The sequence below is a fragment of the Opisthocomus hoazin genome, chromosome 12, assembly GCF_030867145.1.
Source record: "Opisthocomus hoazin isolate bOpiHoa1 chromosome 12, bOpiHoa1.hap1, whole genome shotgun sequence".
Taxonomy (NCBI): Eukaryota; Metazoa; Chordata; class Aves; order Opisthocomiformes; family Opisthocomidae; genus Opisthocomus; species Opisthocomus hoazin.
This window is the reverse complement of record NC_134425.1, coordinates 23,000,200-23,021,696: the sequence shown is the minus strand read 5'-3', so window position 1 is coordinate 23,021,696 and position 21,497 is coordinate 23,000,200. Positions and strand designations below refer to the sequence as shown.

Sequence of the window (21,497 nt, the reverse complement as noted above, 5' to 3'; positions counted from 1 at the left end):
GGATAAAAAGGATTATTTTTCTCCTTTTGCTTCACTTAAATTGGAAGGAGCAGGTTAGCATTGCCACTGAACCCACCTCTCCTATACTTGCAATGGTAAGAAGGAAGCAGGATCGCAGCTTTTAGCTAGCAGGTGGTCATCCTGTTCTGCATTTGAAGGATTATTGGCTAGATCTTACGCTTTTGCGTGTTTGAAGTACTGAACAGTGAATGTATGCGGTACTAACGCTTAGTGAAGGTACCGTGTAACTTGCATGACTCTTCTCAGAAGAATAAGGCTTGATTTCTCAGAGCTGAGAGCGCAGGGAAGGCTGGCATTTCGACGTGCGGTGTTCTAATGTTGTGTATTTCAAGAAAAGCTTGTTTAAGCTTTCCAAGTCAGTGAGAACCAGTCTGTTATCTTACTGGGCTCATCTTTCCAGAAAAACGGAGCTTTAATCTTTGGTGGATCTGAAGCAAAGGTTAGTAGATTGGAGGGCGCAAAAATAACTGGAGCAACCAAGAAGGGTTTTGGGAGAGTGCTCTCTGGCTGTTACAAATTCTGCTGCTTGCAGATGTGTTGGAGAAGTCCTGTCCTCTCAGAATTGCAGTGCTAGCCTGTGTATTTTCATAAAGAAACTATCCTTGACTAAAAGGCTGAGGCAGCAGCTTCAGTGGAGGGCGTTCTGACTCTCGGCTTTTGAAATTAGCTTAGTCCGAAACCTCTATCTGTTGCTGAATGATTAAGATGGGTGCAGAAAATTAAGGAAGAGCCCACCTCGTAAGCCATGAAAGCGTTGCTCTTAGAGGCTGCTTTAAAGTAGTGTAATTTGGATGCTGTCTTAGTTTTCGGTTGTGAGCATCAGTTCTGCTGTCCGAGGATAACGAGCAGGCGTCTGCTGGCCTTTTAAAAAAAGTTCATATCCAGATTTTCAAATTTATGATTACTTTGGGAGATAATGGTTTTAGATGGTGGCAGTCTGACAAACTGCAATTAATTACTGCGATCCTTCAGGTACCGTTTGTTTTTTTATGTTCTAAGAGGAGAGGTAATTTCTGCCACTTCCTGCTATGGAAAATAAAAGTGCTTTGGTTAATAATGGCTGTAATTAAGGACTTGGAAACGTTTCCCATGCTCTCTTTTTCCCATAAACTTGTGTTCGTGCTCTCTGAAGCAGCAGTGGTGCAGGGGTTGGGGTAAGGCATTGTGCGGTGGCAAACGCTTGTGCTGAAAAACTCTTTGGGGGGTGTAGGCTGCTTGCTTCCGAGACTAGTGAAATGCTGGTTCTCCTACGGCAAATATCTGAGGTCTAACATCTTCGTGTCAATGATGGGTTTAAGCTTTGAGTGGGTTTGAGTGTCTGGGGCTCTTGGAGTGTGTCTAGCGTCTGAAACGTCAGTGGAAGCAGAGGCTTTTTGAGTCAGGGTTGGTGTCTCTGTGGGTATGACGGCCAGGTGATTTTGTCCTGCCTTTGTGCTGTTTTGCTGTGGAGACGAGATGCGGCTTGGTGTGACTCACTTTCTTCAAGGAGGTCTGCGTTGTGGGAGCTGCTCGGGCTGGAAGGAGGACAGGGTGGTTGGAAGCCAGAGTTCTTTGCACAGCAGCTCCCTGTGGAGCGCGCGGTTTCTCCGGAACACCTACACATGATGTGTGAATATCGGATGTTACCGGTTTCTTGTGGCCGAAGGTGGAAATCTCAGGGCTGCTTTGGACTGGCCCCTCTATGTACAGCTGAAAGAGCAGACGCTGCTTCTCAAACAGGGGGTGCAGACACTTCGCTCTGGGGAGAGAAGCGAGTCCTACCTTTGTCCTTCAGCATGAAACTTATTTTTCTTTAAAACTTTACTACCCTATCTTTGCTTTCCCACAGATGCTTTTTTGCCTTTTAATTTGGGCAGTTGGGCCAAACACAAGCACATTCATTACCTTTTTGCAGCGTCTGCATAAATGCTGCTGCTGCTCGTGCCAGTTGTGCTCTGTAGAGTCGAGGCAACGTTGTATCGACAGTACCCGTTATCTCAGTCCTTTTGGTACTTAGCTGTCATCACTCGTTACGCAGGTTTTAAGATTTCCTATTGCTTGTGTCAGATTGCTTCTTGCAATGAAAATGAGTTGACAGTATGTTAGTTCGTGAGTTGTACTCTGCTGTATGTGGAGCGCATCACATCAGGACTGAACTGACGCTTCTTTTTTCTCTTTTCAGCCAGATAACGAAATCTCTTCAGACTGCAATCACGTAAGTATTGCTTTGTTTTATCCAGACTCTAGCTATGGTGTTTGCACCTTACACCCCTCGTCAGCCGTAGGTATTTTGCATAGTTTGGTACTTTGCAAAAGGCATTGATTAGGACACACATGGGTTTCTGTACTGGCCTGTGGAGGAAGACCACAAGGCGACTTCGTTAACCCAGTATAGCCACTGTGGTCTTACTGGAGACTTCAGAGTGGAGCGTATTCAAGAGCTTTATAAACCACACTTCGGTATCAGGAGAATAGCAGGCGGCGTTCCTATTTTGTCGTTGGGGGGTGGTTCCCGTGAGTTACTGCAAGCAAGATGATGTGCTGCTTTTGGGAAAGATGTGAGCAGTACTGAATTTAAACTCCTAATTTCAGCTGTTGAAGCCTTCTGTATTACTTTCACAGCTGCTAAATTCTTAGACTCACTTGGAAAATGCTGTGGGGGTGTGATATTTAGAGGCAGTTAGAACCACTCGGCTGGTTTTAGAACAGATTTCCTCTCAGCACAGTGTTTAACAGTGAGCAAACCGTTAGCCAGGTTTCAGGCTGTCAAGCTGATGCTTCAAATCCCGAGACTCTTAAAAAAAAAAAAAAAATTCATCAGAGCTGAGGTTGTTATTTGGTTTCCTTTGGCTGCTCTCATTTGCATTCTGTTAGAATGCACCATATGAAGAGTCTTAATTATTTGGTTAGCCCTGGACATAGACAGACCAAGTGCGTGCCTCGATGGTGGCCTTGGTTTTGGGTGCTTGAGAAGCTGTAGTTTGGTTTGTTATTGGGAGAGATGATCAAGAAATGAAACCCAGCCATGCTGTACAACTCGTAATTTCTAGCTAAGTGTCTAAATTAACCTTTAGCACTGTGCTGCCTGGCTGCATGGCAGCTGTAATTCTCTGTTGTGCACGGTTGGATGAGATGAAGGGCACATCGTGTTTCTGTTTTAAGTATTTTCTCCTTTTTTGAAAAAGAGAAAACTTCCGTAATTAAAGCATATCTACCTGACATTCAAATGTGCCAACAGCAATTGCCTGAATGGAGAAATGGAGAATTCTAGAAATCAAAGCTGGACCTTTCCTCTGCTGGATTAAATGGCAGTGCCGCTGCCACGAGGCAGGTGTCTGGCTGCTGTGGAAGGCGTTCAGGAAGTGTGGGCAAAGTCTTGTTTTCCCAGGCCGAAATTGAAGGGGAGCAATTAAAAGATAGGCCATAGAGAAGTGTCTGATGTCCAAATGTTTGTTTTGCCTCTGCAGTCTTTGGTAGCACAACTGCTGACCATCTCCCAGGAAAATACGCCTAGCGCTGAAACCTAGATTTTGTTTGTTTGTTTTAAGCTGCAAGTTTAACCTTCCTTCTGTCGGTGGGAAGGTTCCTTTGGAGAGCACCTTGTTTCAAGACTCTCCAAAGTGCAAGATTACAAATGCAGAGGGGTATCCTTATGGTGCTGGACCTCATTTCTTGTCCTTCCGATCCTGGCTGGGAGAGGTCTACAGCACTCTTTGCGAGGACGTTTTCCCTGTTTATTCACTTTTATCTATTAAAACTATATGTTTACAGCTTCTCCATCTGAAATACCCTAGGATCCCATGTTCTCCTTTTTTTCATTCTTCACAACTCCATGAGACGAGGTGTGGAAGACAGTGCAGCTGTGCTGATTCCATTTTTAGTTCTCTCTGCATGCTTCCGCCTTCTTGGAGAAGATGTAAAGCTGCCTTCCTTGTGTATGAGCATGTGTTAGTGTTTTTTAGTGTTCTGTCTACAACTGAAACTTCAAATTAAAGTTTGACCAAGCCGATTATCTTTTTGATATTAATTTAATTTTGTCACAGGGGCAGAGTATTTGAAATGAATTTTTAAAGCTATTTTTCATTAACATAAAAATTAAATTTTTAAATGCAACGTAAGTTCCTAGAAGAAAACAGAGGAGCTTTTCTTAGGCAACATCTCAACTATTAATTTGCCAAGGTTTTGCTCTGTTACCCTGTGTTTTTACTTTATGGTGCCTCAGAAGGACATCGGGGATGTGTATGTATCTGCAGAGCGTGACTTGCCCGAGATTGATTCTTGCACGATGACCCGATGCCTTGAGGCTCCTACATGAGCTCATCTCTGGCTCCTACAAGAACAGTTTGTCCATACCGAGGTGTTGTGCAGCCTGACCTCTAACGTATCGTTGTGCTTAGCGAGAGAGAGAACCTCATATGGGTTTGGAATATATCTGCATCCAGAAAGCTGTCTGGTGGCAGCCCCTTGCGGGAGGAACCAGCTGCAGCGTCTCCTTCCTTTTTTGCTAGGGTTTGGTGAGGTTTTCAGTATGGAATCTGCGCGTGTTGAGGATGCAGTTTTGTTAGGTTGTTTGCGTCAGGCAGAGAAGCCATGGTGGAGGAAGGTGGGGGTGGACTGAAGACGGTGCTAAATATGCAACGGGTAGCAAGTTACAGCTGTCATTGTTTTATCCTTTCAGTTATGAAATTGGCTTCATTAGTTAGATTTTCTTTTAATGAGTCAGCTCATGACCTTATGGGGAGATTTCTAATAGCCGGAAGTTGTTTAATAGGAGAAAATTATTGCAGAAATGAAGGGACAAAGTTGTTGTCAAGGAGACTTTGCATTGATTGTTGCACTGTAGAAGGATGACGATACAGATTGGGAATAAAAGATGTTTCATTCTTTTCTGGAGAAAAATATTTGTCATTCTCTGTGAGAAGCTCTTAAACCCCCGTTCTACAAATGCTCTCTCTGTAGCTCTTGTGGAACTACAAGCTGAACCTGACTACAGATCCGAAGTTTGAATCCGTGGCCAGAGAAGTCTGCAAGTCCACTATTGCAGAGGTAAGCCAGAAGAAAGGCACAGCTACTGTTGTGGCATGAAGTTGTTTTTTTGGTTTTTTTTTTCCATTTCTTTGTGATAGTGAATTAGTGTGTGAATAAAGTTTTGGGTTTGGGGAAGCTCTAGTCATATGTGCTGACTTACTAGGCATAATTAATTCGATCTCATTGCAGAAAAAGCCGCTTACCTTAGCGGTGCCAGTCAGAGGGGTGGGGGAAAGAAAGGGTAAACTAAGAGCCCATCAGCTCTTACCTGAGCTTTCGTCAGAAGTCTGTTGTGAATTGGATTTGTCCCTGCTTTATCAAGTGTGTGACGATTGTAGCAATGTTGGTGTAGCAGGGCTTCCACTGAATTTAGCATAAGGCTGGTTTTGGGTTGTCTTGCTGGCAGAGTGTATAAGCATGTAGAGGTCAAATGATGAATCAGCTTTGTCTTTTTTTCTCTTTGAGGCTCAAAGTTTAATTAAACCAAAGACCCTCTTAGGAACTTTCTCTGTTTAGGCTGCACTAGGAGTCAGTCCTCTGTACGTCAAGCATCAACACACCTCAGTCCGCCTTCAGAGGTTACTCAATTCATCATTTCCTTCCTTGTGCTCATGCTAGAGCTCCTGAGGCTGTGCGCTCAGCCACGCAGGAGCTGGCTGAGCTGAGGTCTTTTCCCTCTGGTTGGGGTAGCTTTCAGCTAGGCTTCAGGGCAGCCGTGGAACCAAGGCTCTCCACAGCAGTACAGGCTTCAGCTGACTCAATTCAGTCATTAAACCGTGCTCTGAAAACTGTCCATTGTATATCCACCAGAATAACTTCACCTACCCATAAACTTGCATTTTTAAAAAAATTCAGTTTGCTCTAGATGATGGCTCCTTTGTGATGTTTAAAGTAGGTTTTCCTGAAAGAGAATCAGCTACACGAATAGCAGACTGCCTCTGCAGCCCCAGTTCGTGTTGACAGTTCATTTTCCATAGGTCCAGCTTTCAAGGGTGCAGACTTGCTGAGGTGTGAGGAATGCGTCAGTGCTCAGAGCAGCTTTAAGATGAGTAGTTACCCAAGTCCTCAGGTCTTGATGGAATCACCTACGTGGTTCCCCATTCTTGACAAAGTTTTCATTTGAGGGGCACACACAAAGATCTGAGAGATGGAGGATGTCAGCAGCAGCCTGACTCCAAGATTTTGGAATTAGGTGTGTAGTTGAGGGGTAATCAATTGCTGTTTCTTAATGGCCTGCTAAGGTGGTTCTTCCCTTCCTCGGCACCACTGAGTTGCGGTAAGAGTAGCATTAGTGGAAAACCATCATTGAGTGTAAGGAGAGATCAAGAAAACAGTTAATATAAGAAGGCTAGAAGATTAAACAGTGAAAGGAGAACAGCTTGCATCAAAGGGTTGTGTTGTGTTTGGAGTTTGGTAGCTCCCAAAAGCAAACACGGTCAAATCTGTTGAATCCCACTATTTTGCAGTCATAGGAAAGATAGTATTTTCCTGGTCTATGTCGTACGGCTGCTGCAGAATTTTTAAAACCAAGGCATGCTTGAAGATGCTCTTTTAGCAGTCTGTTTAATTACCACTTCTACACAGTGACAGCCTGGCATTGTTGTAAACGATACCCTCTAAATCTGGGATATGATGTCTAAAAGCAGTGGGAAGAGTATATAGAATTTTAGCTGTACATTAACCACCGGTGTTCCTCTTGTAATTGTGGTGAATGATGACATGAACTGCTGAAATTTGACTAAAAACCACTCACCAAATGGCAAAAGAAAAAGTTGGATAAGGAACAATAATCTTACGTGTTTGATCTTCTGACATTTAGGCAGATGCATAAACCATTCCACTAATTTTTTAAAGGTATTTCTACAACACTTTCTAAAACTAAGGTATATAGTGGGTATATACTGCTAACATACAGTATTAGCCTATTTATATTTTTCTTTATTTCCCACTGACAGGTAGGTGTTTTCTTGCTGGGTGATTAAGCTCTGATTTTTAAGTATTGCTTTGCAGTAAAAACAAAATACAACCAGAAGAGTCATTTCTAGTAAAAGTCTGTTGGGAATTGGTGATTGCCCCGACTGGGTGTGCTCTGATCAGTACACTGTTAATTTTATCACCTAAATAAAGATGTAAATTTCAACTTTTTTCTTGACTGTGTGATTTTTCTAAGTTCTGTCAACAGTTTTAACCTAGAATTGTAGTTGGCTACCAGATGGCGGTGGTTGCTTCAGAAGTGGCCAGGCAATAACGTGATCGCTGGGTCTTTCACGCAGTTCGCTGGCTCAGGCCGTGGAGCTCTGGGGTGTCTTCCAAAGCCGGGCTCTTCCAAAACCAGCATGTTGCTGTTGTGTGCTGGTTTGGCTCGCGGCACTTGAGCTGAAGTAGGGCCAAACCGACGATGCAGATTTCTTGGAGAAAGCTTGCTAGTCTGTCTCCCTTTCACCCTGCGATGAATCACATCTGGTTTCACTTCAGGAAGTATTTTATGCCTTATCTATAACAATTACGTTTTTCTTAGTAACTATGTTTTTCCAGTAGCTATATAGATTAAATACCAAATGTTCTACCAGCCTACATCTGCCTGCGAATAACGATGTTTAAAATGTTACATGTTTTATTTCTTATGTAGAAAGTAATGGCCTCATAAGCTGAGGCAGAGATGTCTGTTTTATTCATCTAGTTTGACCTATATGGGTGTGTCACAGGATGCCTGGGGTTAACTCGTGTTTGAATTAGAATATATCTTTCTAGAGATATCTCTCAATTTTTGAAAAAATCTCCACTATAAAGATTCCAACTTCGTGCTTGAGAACTGATGAGATGGTTCCCTGCCTGTTCCTTTGGCGCTGCCCTGGCTTGGTGTCAGGACCCGCCTGGATTATTGATTGCCAGGCATCTCCCATTAGATGGATGAGCCCTGCAGTATTTGTACAGGAGCGAATCTTTGATGTAATCAAGTCAACCCATGTATCTATTGCTTGAAAAACTGTCACTGCTGACCTTCAGTGTCTGGCTGTCCAGTATGCTTCCTGCATCATTACGGCTGCAGATTTCAGTGTGCCCCTGGACAGGGGACACCAGAACTGGGCAGGTACTTCAGTGTGGGCTTCCCAAGGCGTGTGATCTCAGTACTCCTTGGAGCAAGGCATTGCCCTGCTCCTGTTGCAATATTCCTCTGGGGGCGTACTGAACTGATAAGCAACCGTGTTTTCCACTTCCTTTGGAAACATGCTGGCAGAACTGCCTGCATCTTTTCCTTCCAAAGGTGACGTTTTGGGCCGTACTGCCGGCTCCCCTGAGCAGCGCAGGCTGGGAGTTATACTGGGGACCTGTGTGTTCGTGTACGCTGCTTTTCCAATCCCTGCACAGCTTTCAGCTTTTGTTAACAGTGATTTTTATTTTTTGTAGATTGCTGGGTATAATGGTTTAGTACCAACAATCAGTTCCTATAAGAGCCTGGTAAAAATGAATTTGATGAGGATTTTCCTGTATTGCAATTTTCAGTTCCCAGCAAGTTATAAACAGTTCAATAAATATTATGTTGACTTTTGAATCAGTCTCACTTCTAGCAAAAATGTTATATTGTACGAGGTCAGGTGGCTAGTGGGGGTCCAAGTGTGATTTAGCGATGCTGTAATACGCTCAGCTTTCTAAATAAAGCTTTGTCAAACTAGCATTTTTCCTACATATCCACTTGATTGCAGAGGTTCAATGTGATTATTATGAAAGATGATTATTGAGCAAGAGAGTTTATAATCCTCAAGGTCGCTTCGTTTGCTTTCTTTGGGTACTGGTACACATGAGGTATTTCTTATTTCTGAAATATTTTCGAGTATTCTCATTTGCTAAAAATCAAACTGAAGCCTAGAAGGTTTCTTTGCCAGGAGATTTTGAAGCTACAGATGCAAGTTTCTTTGAGGATTTTTTTTTTTAAAGTTAAATTCAATAGCTGCAGTGACTGCATTTTTATTATCTCTTTTTCTTTTTTTAAACAGATCAAAGAGTGTGCGGATGAACCAGTTGGTAAAGGCTTCTTGGTGTCATGTTTGGTGGATCACAGAGGCAACATCACTGAATACCAGTGCCATCAGTACATCACTAAAATGACAGCCATTATCTTCAGCGATTATCGGTTGATCTGTGGCTTCATGGATGACTGCAAGGCTGACATCAATCTCCTGAAATGTGGCAGCATTCGACCTGGAGAAAAGGTATCCAGAGAACATGTAGGTTGTCAGTGGGCTTGTAAAAGTCATGCACTTCAGCAAGCTGACGTGGAGACTCTGCGACAGTACGATTGTCTTCCTGGCAACTGAGAGAATACATGGCCTATCTACTCTGTCTGAAAAGGGCGAGGTCTTGATTCTGTACAGTTCCTTTTTCATAAATATGTATTTGTTCCTCTATGAGGGACTGCTGTTCAGAGATGACTCTCATTTGTCTTTCCTTCCCTTACCACACCACAGAGCTGGCAGGTAGTTGTCTTTGTGATCACGCTCTGTCAGTCTTGACACAATACGATGAGTCCAAAAAACAGGTTGAAGCAGAGCTATTGCTAGGCTTACGCCACAGTCTGGTCGGGTCGGATGCAGGAAGGTTATCAAGGCGACGTGGCCGGGGCTATAACCCTTCCTGCTTGCTCAGGCTGGAGGTGATAGACTGGATCAAGAGCTTTTATCTGTTCGCCTCCCTTTTCCTCTGCCCACCTGAAACTGGTTGAAGGACACCTAGTCGTGTTGTGTTTTAGTAGTGCAGACTAACTGATACTGTACTGGTTGGACTAAAGAAATTGGTGTTCTTTTGCCATATGAGACTTACACAGAGGTTGATGTGACGAAGTTTGTGAGGCTGTTTTCAAGCCACTGCCTTTTCCTGTCTACTTCAGCACAGTTAATGCAGGCAGAAATTATGCAGTGCTGCAGAAATGAGGTTTTATGTTTAGGGACAAAGTTAAAATTATCCTATCATCTTTTTACAGTGTTTTTAAATTATAGCTCTTACATTTTTAAGAATTAGTCTCTTAAATCGGCCATTAGTGAGGAGGTGAAAAAGATTTGACAGAAATTATACACTTTCTTAGTTTAAAAAAAATAGTTTGTAGTTGTTTGAGATGTTTGCTGCTGTAAGCAGCCTCACATTCATAGTGTGTTAAATTGAAGTGCTGGTGTATTCCAGAAGACTTAGCTGAACCACAGAAAGCAGAAAAATAAGGACTTGCTTTCAAGAACAAAAGCAACCATAGAACTGGGAGGAACTTGCAGGCACCACAGGTTCAGACTGGTAGCAGCCGAGTAACTTGCTTTGTTCATAAAATAAAGGCTTTCTTCTAATCCTGGGCTGAAGGACCTCATGAATTCAGAAATTGCTTTTAACAATCAGTGTAGAATAGGAAGTGTGATAACGGGAGTCCTGGGTGTCAGTTCTACATATTACCTGTGGCCTGATCAAGTGAAAAGAAATCAAAATTAAAATACAGTAGCACTGAAGGGTACAGTAGCATGGATTTCATGAGCCAAATCTTGTCTAGTAGAAGCGAAACCACTGCTGAAGGGGTTGTGTGCATAACTGCACAACCCACCGTGTCGGTCGCTGGAGGGAGGACGGGCGAAGGGTGAGGGTGGCCGGGCGGCTGAGGTCGCGAGGTGTCTGGGAGAGGGCGAGGAACACAAACTTTGGGTCACCGGGTTCCTACGGGATAGCAAAGCGAGTCACTACCGAACAGTTTGTGGAGGTTGTTGCAGTTCATGCATATTCCTCAGTTTCTTGGTACCCGACCCAGAATATTTTGCCTTGGTTGGTGAAAGCGTCGCAGCCTGTCATGCGCTTTCTTTTGTTGTGCTGCTGTCCTTGGCACTTAGAGCAGTTGAAGTATTTTGTACTGCTATGGAAACAGCTATAAATGGCTATGCAAGCATTTCTTTTGTTGGTCTTCTGTTCTATCCCTTTTCTGCTTTGGAGAAATCTCAGCTCATTTACTCCTATCAGATATTGGTTCAGGTTTTATTTCCACGCCGCAGCTTCTGGGAGTTGTCTGTAGAGAAACAGTCATTACCCTTTTGTGTGACTGAACGTAACTGTGAATTTAATAAATAGGATGTGGACATCTGAGGAGGAAGGTGGGAGAAGAGATTCATCTCTCTATTTTTAATTTTTTTTATGGAAATAAGCACTGCTAGGCCCCATACTTTATCCACATCAGGCAGCTAGTAGATTGCAGTATGATAGCTTCGTGATAGTAACTGGGATAAACTGGCTTTTTTAACTGGAAAAGGCCCGTCAGTAGGTGTTCTGGAATGGAAGCCCCTCTGCTAGCTAACCATGTTCCTTTTCTAGACTTCCTTTTCTGTTTTGGCTTGCTTTCTGCTTCCTAACTGAATTCTGTTCCTGCTGCATTTGTTGCTTCTGGTGTGGTGTTTTCTGTGCTTTTTTTCCCTGTGTTTCGTGTTGGTTTTCTGCTCTGTAAGAGCAATAAAGTTCAGTGCAGAAGTCAGTCTGGCTGCAGACTGCATTTGGCTGTGTATACCGGAAAAGCTGTGGATGTGTCATTTGAAAGCATAGAGTTTTGTAGTGTGCCTCTTTTGTGGGGTGTGGGTTTTTTCTTTTCTTCCAGTTAATGGAGAAACTACTCTGCTACTCTGCTCTGGTGAGACCTCACCTGGAGTACTGCGTTCAGCTCTGGAGCCCTCAGCACAAGGAGGACATGCAACTGTTGGAGCGGGTCCAAAGGAGGGCTACAAAAATGATCCGAGGGCTGGAGCACCTCTCCTATGAGGACAGGCTGAGAGAGTTGGCCTTGTTCAGCCTGGAGAAGAGAAGGCTGCGGGGAGACCTGATTGCAGCCTTTCAGTACTTAAAGGCAGCCTATAGGAAAGATGGGGACAATCTTTTTAGTAGAGACAACAGTGACGGGACGAGGGGTAATGGTTTTAAACTAAAACAGGGTAGGTTTAGGCTGGATATAAGGAAGAAATTCTTTACAATGAGGGTTGTGAAACACTGGAACGGGTTGCCCAGAGAGGTAGTGGAGGCCCCATCCCTGGAAACATTCAAGGCCAGGTTGGACAGGGCTCTGAGCAACCTGGTCTAGTTAGTGGTGTCCCTGCTCGCTGCGGGGGGTTTGGACTAGATGACCTCTAGGGGACCCTTCCAACCCAAAACTTTCTATGATTCTAAATATTTAACAGTAGTTTTGGTCACTGTTTTAGTTGGCTGTTGTGCTTTATAGGGAATTTGGTCTCCTGGTATTTAAAGCTTGCTTTGCCTTCATGCAGTAGGGATCTAACTTGAATTGAAATTGGTAATTGGAACGGAGCTTTCCTTCTTGGGCTGCCTATCGGAATGAGCTGCTTTCCTCATCCCAGTAACGTCCCGGGTTGCATCAAACCTGTGGGCGGTGTGTAGTTGCCTGGGTGCTGGGTTTAGGCACGGTGTCCGAGCTGGAGTGGATTATTTGCTGTAATGCTACAGAAGTGTCAGTTGCACATCTGTTGTAGTATTTTACCAGATAATAGCATTTTTCAGTTTTCTAAAAAAAAAAAAAAGACACAATAGGAGACTATTGTTTTCTTGCTTCTTTTCACCCCTGAGTGCTTCGAGTACAGTTGCTCTCAGTCCTTCCCTAGTTTCACAGAACTACTGGACATGGGGGAAACGAGTCTACATGGGAAGAGATGGTAACATCCAGCTTGGTCTTTGTTTACTTGGTGTAGTACTACAGCAGCGTGCCGTCAACTGAGGTACAGGGGGTTGCCTAATCGAAGAGTGATCCCTGTAACCCTGGTGTCCGGGTTAGCTGGGTGGAATGCCGAGCTGGGACTCCCCGTGGATCTGCTGGGTGGGTTTCCGTAGCCTGGCTGCTCCAGCGTGGCCATTCAGTGCACGGCGCTGTGCTGAGAAGACGGGTGAGGTTTCACTCTCCTGCCTGCTGCTCCTTCTACTCTTGACTCTTCTCTGTTCACTTTTCCAGCTTCTTTCTGCAAGTCTGCAGCTACAACAGTCATGAACTCCAGGCATGTCAAATTTCGGACAGAATAAACTGTTTTCTGGGGGAGCTTCTAAAAATGACAAAAAAAATAGACAAGAATTGCAAAGCCAAAACTATATTGGGGAGGGGGAATCTCTGATGAAAAATGAGTACTAAGAAGTGAGGTTTTTAAAATTCTGTCTTGGCCTACAGCCGCATGCCTGGAGTTTGAATTTTGGTCACAGGAATGAAAATCTCCCAAAGCATTGAGCTGAAGGGGGGGTTGCTTGGGCACATTTAGAGCTTAGTTCTGTTTCTCTGTGGCTCAAAGTGCTGTAGGACAGTATTGGAAATCTGCTTGTGTCCTTTGTGGATCTAAATGTATTCCTTCATAAAACTACACAGTTTCAAGGCACTCCAGACTAGATAATGATCTAGTATGTTTAACAGATCTTTGCAACTTCCAGATGAAATTTTCCATTTGATAGGGATGGCAAGGCAATAATTCTTGTCAAAAAACTGTCAGACCCCACAGCGATTCTGGGGAGTCCTGGCCTGTGTAGTGAACTGAGAGGTCTTCAGCTGTGAGGCAGAGTCTTGGCGACAGCAGGGTGCGGGGCAGAGGAAAAGCTTTGGGATTCGTTCTGCAGCAGCTGTTTGTACTCTTGGATGGACCTGGCAGCCGGTGCTGGCGCAAGGCCGGGAGAACCCATGCTGTGGGATGGTGACCCTTAGTGCTGGGGCCTCCGAAGCTGAGCTGGCCCTGCAGGACTGGTGCCACTGGGGGGAACAGGAAGCTGAGCTGGCCCTGCAGGACTGATGGCACTGGGGGGAACAGGCAGCTCTGTGTGGCAGAGCGCCGTGAAGTGACAGGGGGACCGCAGATGTGTGTTAGCTGTCCTGCCATCCTTCTTAGGATGAGCCTGGCTAACTTCTGATGGCCAGCTGCTTTAGACAAAGGCGGCTGAGCGCAGCTACACACACATTTGTTTTCCCCTCCAGTCTGCAGTAAGAGATTGTACAATCTGAATTGTAGGCTAATACCTACTATATTTAAAGCCTTGTAAAACTGAGATCAGTTGCACTGTGCTTCAGTATGGCGACAAGCATACATCCTGATCTGGATTTTTATATGGCTTTTTCATCTATGGAACAGATACAGTAAGCTGGTGGTCTTTTACTTTGCCAGGAGCTTGTATTCTGTGTGTAGTTATGTTTGCTCACGCTAGGTGTGTAAGCATGAACAGGGAGCAGGAACACTAATGGCACCACGAGCAGGCATGTGAATGCGTGGAGGTAGGAGAAAAGAGCAAGCCTGCGTCTTTCGGGAGCTAGCTGTGTAGACTTGTGGGTGTTTCTATTTCTGTGAAGTCTGATGCGTTTTAAAATTGCTCTAATACAAGGCGGCAGAGTAGACAGCACTGCAAGATCATCTACCCAAATGTAAAAAATGTATTTGCAAAGTAATGCAGTAAATTAGTCATTTCACATTGCATCCCTGAAATGCAATGGTGAACATTCAGCATCCAGCATATGGAGGTCTACTTTCGCTAGGCTATTAAAAATAGGTTTGCTTTCATATGTAATATGACGCTGACCAGGAATCTAGAGCAATGCTGCAAGAAGCCAGGGGACTAATGGTTTTCCTAGCAGGAAAAGCTTGTCTTGTGCCCTCCTTGCTGGCTTGTGAGGGGAGGCTGCAGGTGGCTGGGAATAACCTCGACCTGCCTTGCCACCCAGCTGCAACCTCACCTGGGCTGGAGCAAAAAGCTGCTTAAAGTGGTGGTTTTCCAATCATTTATGCTTGGTAGCTCCTCAGTTGTAATTACTGCCTATGACTGACCACACGGATTGGCAGAACAGTGTTTGTGTCTGACGTGGTTGTGGATAAATGACAATTTTAAGTAATGTGGTGAGCCTGCTACTAAGTAGTATTCCTCAGATCCCTTTTGGGTTCAGTCCTAAAGGGACCTGTTAATATATAATTATATTTCTTCAGAGATGCTCGTGTCTGGCCAGCATGTGGAGTTGACCAGTTTCCCACTCAAAGAAAAGAGCAAACCAAAATACAGAGTTTTAGGGTGTGTGGTTTTGGAGTTTCATGCCTTTTTTTAAGGGGAAAACTGCTTAGCCCGTTAAAACTGAGGTTACTTCTGGCTTGTGTGTATGACTTTAATCGGCCAATTGTGGTTGTGCTTCAAGTGTAGCAGAGTTAAAACAGGAATGAAAGGCTGCCTGCCTGAGGAGTCTTGTCAGAACAGAAAGATTTGGAAGAATGGCATGGCTTTGAATAGCCACGGTTGTGTTTTACGGAGACGACTCTCTTACTCATGCTGCTGCAGCAGCCATGGATGAATCTACTTGACAGCGCGAGCTTGAAGGGAGAGCTCCTACGTGCTTCCTGCAAATGGCAGGTTGAGCAATTCGGATGTGTGCAAGTCTTCGTGCCTTGTTGTATACTCCAGATAGTCTGATAGAAGTTCAGTAGCAATATCCTCTTGGAGCAGCGTTAAGTTAGTCTTCACAGGAAAAACTCGCAGAAGCCTTGAGAGACCTATTCCAGAAGAGCTTGTGACTTTTGGGGAATTGGACCTTCTGCAGAGGTATAGGGGTAACAGTTCCCTTTCTAAACACACAAAAAGGATGTAGGAAACCAAATGGAGCTTTGCCTTGCCTTTTCTGGGCTTTCATGCAAAGCACAGGCGCTCTTGTTTATTAGCAGTCACTGGTCATAGTCCAAAGCTGTCTTCAGGCTTGTGGGACAGTGGACATGGAGTACAGTATTGGGCCAGAACTGCTTTGCCCAAGACTTGGTCTGCTCTGGAATGCTTTGAATTTATTTTGTTCCCATAATGGAGGAATTAACACTGCAAAGCCCGTGTTGGTCAAAGCTCCTTTGTGGCCTTTTTAGCATTGCTAATTATCACCACCCAAACTGAAGGCTTGTCTCAGCGTGGAGGAGCTATGACTTTTCTCTCCCCAAGTATGTTCTTAATGTGATGCTATTGCTTGCTGTTGCCATGGTGAGAAGAGAGCTGTGTCAGATTAAAGATAATTTGGCCATTTTGGTAAACTGCTCTGAGCAGTGTGACTAAGTCGCATTAGAACAAACCCAGAGCAGTGGAGGGGGGGATTTGATGGTGATGTATAAAGTGTGTGGACAGTACAGGTATTAAGTGTTGTCTCCTCTGAATGTGAGTGCTGTTTAGGCTGAACTTTTGGAAGTCTATGTATAGATGGTTTGTTACTTAACTTATGTGGTGCTTTTCCAGAATCACAGATCACTTGACTGTGTAAGTGCTTGCTTACAGATGCTGTCTTGCTTTTCTTATGTAGGATGCCCACTCGCAAGGAGAGGTGGTGGCATGCCTGGAAAAAGGCCTGGTAAAAGAGGCGGAGGAGACTGATCCTCGAATTCAGGTTTCTGATCAGTGTAAGAAAGCAATTCTTCGTGTAGCTGAACTGTCTTCAGATGACTTCCACTTGGACCGGCATCTCTACTTTGCATGCCGAGATGACAGAGAGCGATTTTGTGAAAATGTGAGTAGATTTTTCTTGCTTTCTCTTCTACAGTAATCCATTAGAAAAAACAAAACCACATGGGAAAAAGGAATGGAATGGTAGAGCGGAGCCTGAGTGAGATCGTGTAATACTGACAACAAACACCTTGTAGGTGTCATTTTGCAATAAATCTGGTATTAAATTCACTCACCCAACAAACAAGCGTTGTTTCTGGTGGGTTAATGAACTGAATTGGCATAAATGGTTTAACGGGCATCAGAGCTGGGGTGAAAGGGAGCAGGATGACTCAAGCGGGGAGGAGACAGCAGAGGTGAGTGACGGCTCCTTTCTGCAGCAGTAAGCTGTTGCACGAGGTTAGCCTGGTCTGAGTTCCCTCGCAGCGCTCCTGAGCATACCTGGAGCGAACGAGCTGGAAAGCTGCATTGTTCAGTCTGACTTAGCTTGTATCAGCTGCACGTCTGCTCACTGAAAGGATGATGAGCACAACCAGATTTTTTTAATACAATAAAATTTACAAGATCTTTATACTGTAGAAGCTATTGCTGTCTTTTGAAATATTAACTTTAATATATTTCTAGTTTAAAAAATAATCTCTTTAGGTGTAGTTTAGCCTGCTTATTAAGCATTGCAAGTCTTATTTTTAATGGCAAATGTTTCTGTTCTGTTTCACAGACTCAGGCTGGGGAAGGCCGAGTCTACAAGTGCCTCTTTAATCACAAGTTTGAAGAATCAATGAGTGAAAAGGTAGGTATCTGTCTTAGTGAGACAAATCCTTAATGCAGAAATCATTGGATCATTCATCAGCCCAGGCTACATTATTCTTTTCCAGTGTTGAGGAAAATCCATCATCTACGTGGTCAGATAACCAACTGCTTTAACAGTTGCTTTTACTTCGATATGTTTGTGTTTCCAGCTACTGCTGATGGCTTGAATTAATTGTGCTCAAGTTCCAGCCTTTAAAGTTAAGCATTTAAATAAATCAAAGCTTTTGGGTGGGTAATTTGGGAAGGTAGACATGGAGCTCAAGTGGTCGCACTGTGATTGAGTGTTTAAAGTAGAAGTCGCACCACGCTGGGTAAGCCTTGCATAAATGCTGTCGTAACATGCAGATTAGAAACAAAATACCCAAATGCCTCAGCACAGGAAGCTCTGTGTGTGTGTTTCACTTCTGTTTTCAAGACTCTGAGTGTCTGACCATGAAGCAGCAATTTCTGTGGGAAAGATGCACAGTTCAGTTACTGACATTTTCTTTATATTTTTCCTAAAGATGTTGTTTTCAACAACAACAACGAAGTTGTTCTGGAAAGCCAGACCTGAATAGAGTTTGCATTGGTGTAGGCATTTTGGGAAGGCAGCAGTGCCTTCAGTGAGTTCAGAAGCAGCATCATAGTGTTTGGGATTATATGGAATTATATCATCATCTGAAAGGATATGAACAAAGGGTAAAGCCCTCCTTGGAGAAGCTCCACGGAGGGACCGTGATTCAGAGGCCTGGAGGGATCAGACTCATTTCCTTTTCTTTAAATGCACAGGCTGTCTGAAGGCTTGGCTCCAATTAAACTCAAAACTGAGAGTGATCCCTGAGGGCTTGAAACAGAACTTCATTTTGGTACTGAAATAGACTGCTGCTTTTTGCTTTACCTGGTTTTGGTTGTACAGGGACAGTGCGGGTGTTTTTTGAGGCGTCTTTTCCGTGGTCAGCTGTCTTAAGGTATGAAGAGAAGATGCTGAGAGGTTGGACAAAGCTGTAGCAGATTACTTGGTGGGGAGAGAGGGGTGGATGCTCTGAGGGTGCAGTCTGCAGAGCAGGAGGAACGCAAAATCTTAATTCTTGCTCTTGTGGCTGCCAAGGTTGGCCCATTTGCGAAGTCACTAGTTTTGTAGAAGCCGTTACCCAGTTAAAAGTCCCTCCTTGCCGATGGCATCAGTAGCTGCCTAGTGGGTGGCTTGCTTTGTGTCCTCCAAAGCTGCTCGCCAGGCTGGGCTCCTTGGCTGTACCCGACCTTCCCCTGCTTTGCGGGATGAGATCTCTGCAAGCCGTTAACTCCCTGTGTCCCAGGCTGTAAGTCTGTCCCGTCCCAAGGCCCCAGTCATGGCACGGAGACAGGAGTGTGAAGGAGGGGGTGGGAATATCTTGGAGCAGGGCTTTTCAATTCCTGAAGTAGGTATGAGAAGGAGGGGGAGAAAAGTGAAAAAACTTGATGTAAGGTAGGGGAGAGGGCTATGGGGCTTGTCTGTTCCTTGTGCCCAGATCGCTTCTGTTCTCCCCACCCTACACACGCGCAGTTTTCCTTCCTTTCAAACAGTCGAGAATAGACAAATTTGCCTGAGCTATTCTAAATTATCTGCTGCGCTCGGATTTAATTTTCATGTAATTTAAACCGAAAGCTACAAAGCGTAGCAGGGTTTTTACAGGCCCTTTTTTGGGTGAAATTTAGAGGGTTGTTCTTGCAGCTGCTGGGTTTGGGTTCGGCCACAGTACATCCTCGTGAGCCTCGCCAGTTGTGGCAAACAGCTAGAAATTCCCGTGGTTAGACTGCTTTATCTGCTGTCATCTGTTCGGCGCGTTGCAGAACAAGCCCGAAGAACACCCTGTTTTGTAAATGCGACTGGAAGAAGTTGTTGCTTGAGGGCATGGGGTGAGCGCGTACCACAGCTGGGATAAATGTCAGCAACTGATCCTAGTTACTGAGAATGAGTCACGCTCGCAGCCACAGCTCTGAACAAAAAGCGGGATGAATGTGCAGTTTTGAGAAGTGCTCTGCAGAGAGCTGCTGCCTTTAAAACCCTTGATCCGTTGACCTCGGTGGGCATTGTTAACTGTGCGGTTTCTATGAGACAAACGCGATTTAACTGTAGTGCAGGTTAAACGCGTGGATTTTAAAGCATCAGTCATCTTTTGAAACACAACTTGAAAACTTAATGGCGGCAGGTCCAGCTCTCTGCCTCCAGCATGTGGGAGCTCATTCAGCCATCCCCATGTGTCTCCTGCAGTGTCGTGACGCGCTGACCACCCGCCAGAAGCTGATTGCCCAAGACTACAAAGTCAGTTACTCGCTGGCGAAGTCCTGTAAAAGTGATCTGAAGAAGTACCGCTGTAACGTGGAGAATCTTCCCCGGTCTCGGGAAGCCAGGCTTTCCTACCTGTTGATGTGCTTAGAGTCTGCTGTGCACAGAGGTAAGGGGAGTTCAATCAAGAGATGGGTGACTTGCTGGGATCTTGATTTTCAAAGTTTCTCTTAGACCTTCAGCTTCAACGTGTATTTTCAGTCCGCTTCTCCAAGGAACTTTTTCCAAACTTCGGTTCAGAGGCAAGTTTCCTCACCATAATACTTTCGGCACTGTTGTTTTGAAGATCAGAACAGCTGAGTAAACTTCTGACCCTGACTGCTGTTGTGTAGGCAAGGAGTTTAAAACGCAGGATAGCAAATCCCACTTGGACTGATAATGTGTAATTGCAAATCCTTCTATTCACTGTGAATTCAAGCAGCTCTTTTCATTCTTTATGTAGTAAGCATTAAATATGCTACGTTAAAACATGGGATAGGCAAATTGTTTGTCATCACTCAGGGAAAGCCACAGATGCTGGGTCCTCTGCTTCTTGTGGTGTTCAGTAGCTTGGGTAGAGGCCTTTAGTTTCTCTAACCCTTATGTAGTTTTTCCTGTATAGAAGGCAGATGTGAGAAAATGCTTTTTGTATGTTTAAGTTAGTGTAAGCTGGAGGAGTCCTAACACCGCTGGCTGTACCAAAGGCAGTAGGAGGCCCTAAGCAGCAGGACCACGCTAAAGGTTCTCTGTGAAATTGCCATAACATGTAAAACAACACCTTCTGTGCTCTAGAGCTGCACTGGAGAATTGTTTTCCCCCTTGGCGCGTAGCTGGGTGGTTTCCGATTCAGCAGCAGGGCTGCGTGCTGCCGTGCCCCTGGCACGGGACGGAAATGCTGCCGTAACACCGTAAATGGTCTGTCCATCTGTGAGTTTGAAGAGCTCGTTGCTTCTGATTGATGTGGAAGCACTGTGTGCTCTTTGTGGGAAAGTTGTGGGTTTTTTTTCCTTCCCCCTGCAGCGGAGCAGATGCTTTCCTGAATTACATGCAGAAAGCTGCTGTTCGGTTAGGAGCTTCCACTTTCACGGTGGAACAGGTTCTGCAGCGTGTGGCTCATCCACGGAGCATAGCCCAGGAGGAGCACTGATTCATCCGCAGTCCTCCACGTGTCTGTGTTGTGATGCCCAGCAGCCGCTGTTGGGGTGCAGGACCTCCGCTGCGTGGGGCATTGCACACGTATGAACAGGCTGTGATGGGGGCAGGGGGCAGGGCATGGCAAAAAAGGCGTGTTCCTTTTGATGAAAAAACCAACTGTCTACTTGGGGACTGTAGGAAAGCTTATAGCAGACCCAAGCGTTACTTAAGGTTCGATTTCTGTGTGCTTGCAGTGGTTTGTTACACTCCCTATACACCCTTGGTAGCAGATTCTGTTCCGTGATTCGGCTTCCTGAGCAAGTATGTGCTATTGCTCTAGAAAACCTTTTCCTCAGAAAATGTTTAACCTGCTCTCTGCGCAAATTCCTCCCCCAGTTAGATACCAAGCTGGTAAATTACCAGAGATGAGTTCTGGTCCTACAGTGGAAAAGGGGCCCCGTGAGCATACAGGGAAGAGATGGCCACAGAACTGCAGATCCACTGAGCGTTTTCCGCTGTTCCTCAAAAGCACCTCCTGTAACATGAAATCCAAAATAAGATTCTCCTAATCTTTCAGGAATCCCTTTTTTCCAAATCCGTGTATTGAATCCATAGACTGGCTATTTTACAGGGTCCATTAAATGCTGGGAGCTACCGTAAGAACTCGTTTAATCCCCAGCATGTCTGCTCTAGCACACTGGTTGCAGTCTGGTGTGTGGACATTGTCCCTGTTCTTCCAAGATGATGGCAGCGTAGGTCAAGAAGAGCTCTGCTAAGCATGGATACTAAATCACGTTGTCTC

The 21,497-nt window shown here is 44.8% G+C and overlaps 1 protein-coding gene across 1 annotated transcript in view; it reads left to right on the top strand.

Moving 5' to 3' along the window:
- The window catches only part of GLG1 (golgi glycoprotein 1), an 85,105-nt gene that overhangs the window by 36,052 nt on the left and 27,556 nt on the right, over positions 1-21,497 (top strand). Inside the window, exons 2-7 of the mRNA XM_075434141.1 lie at positions 2,183-2,215; positions 4,960-5,046; positions 9,024-9,239; positions 16,328-16,531; positions 17,186-17,257; positions 19,508-19,691. Of these exons, the coding sequence (XP_075290256.1) occupies positions 2,183-2,215; positions 4,960-5,046; positions 9,024-9,239; positions 16,328-16,531; positions 17,186-17,257; positions 19,508-19,691 (796 nt within the window). The remainder of the gene's footprint in view (positions 1-2,182; positions 2,216-4,959; positions 5,047-9,023; positions 9,240-16,327; positions 16,532-17,185; positions 17,258-19,507; positions 19,692-21,497) is intronic.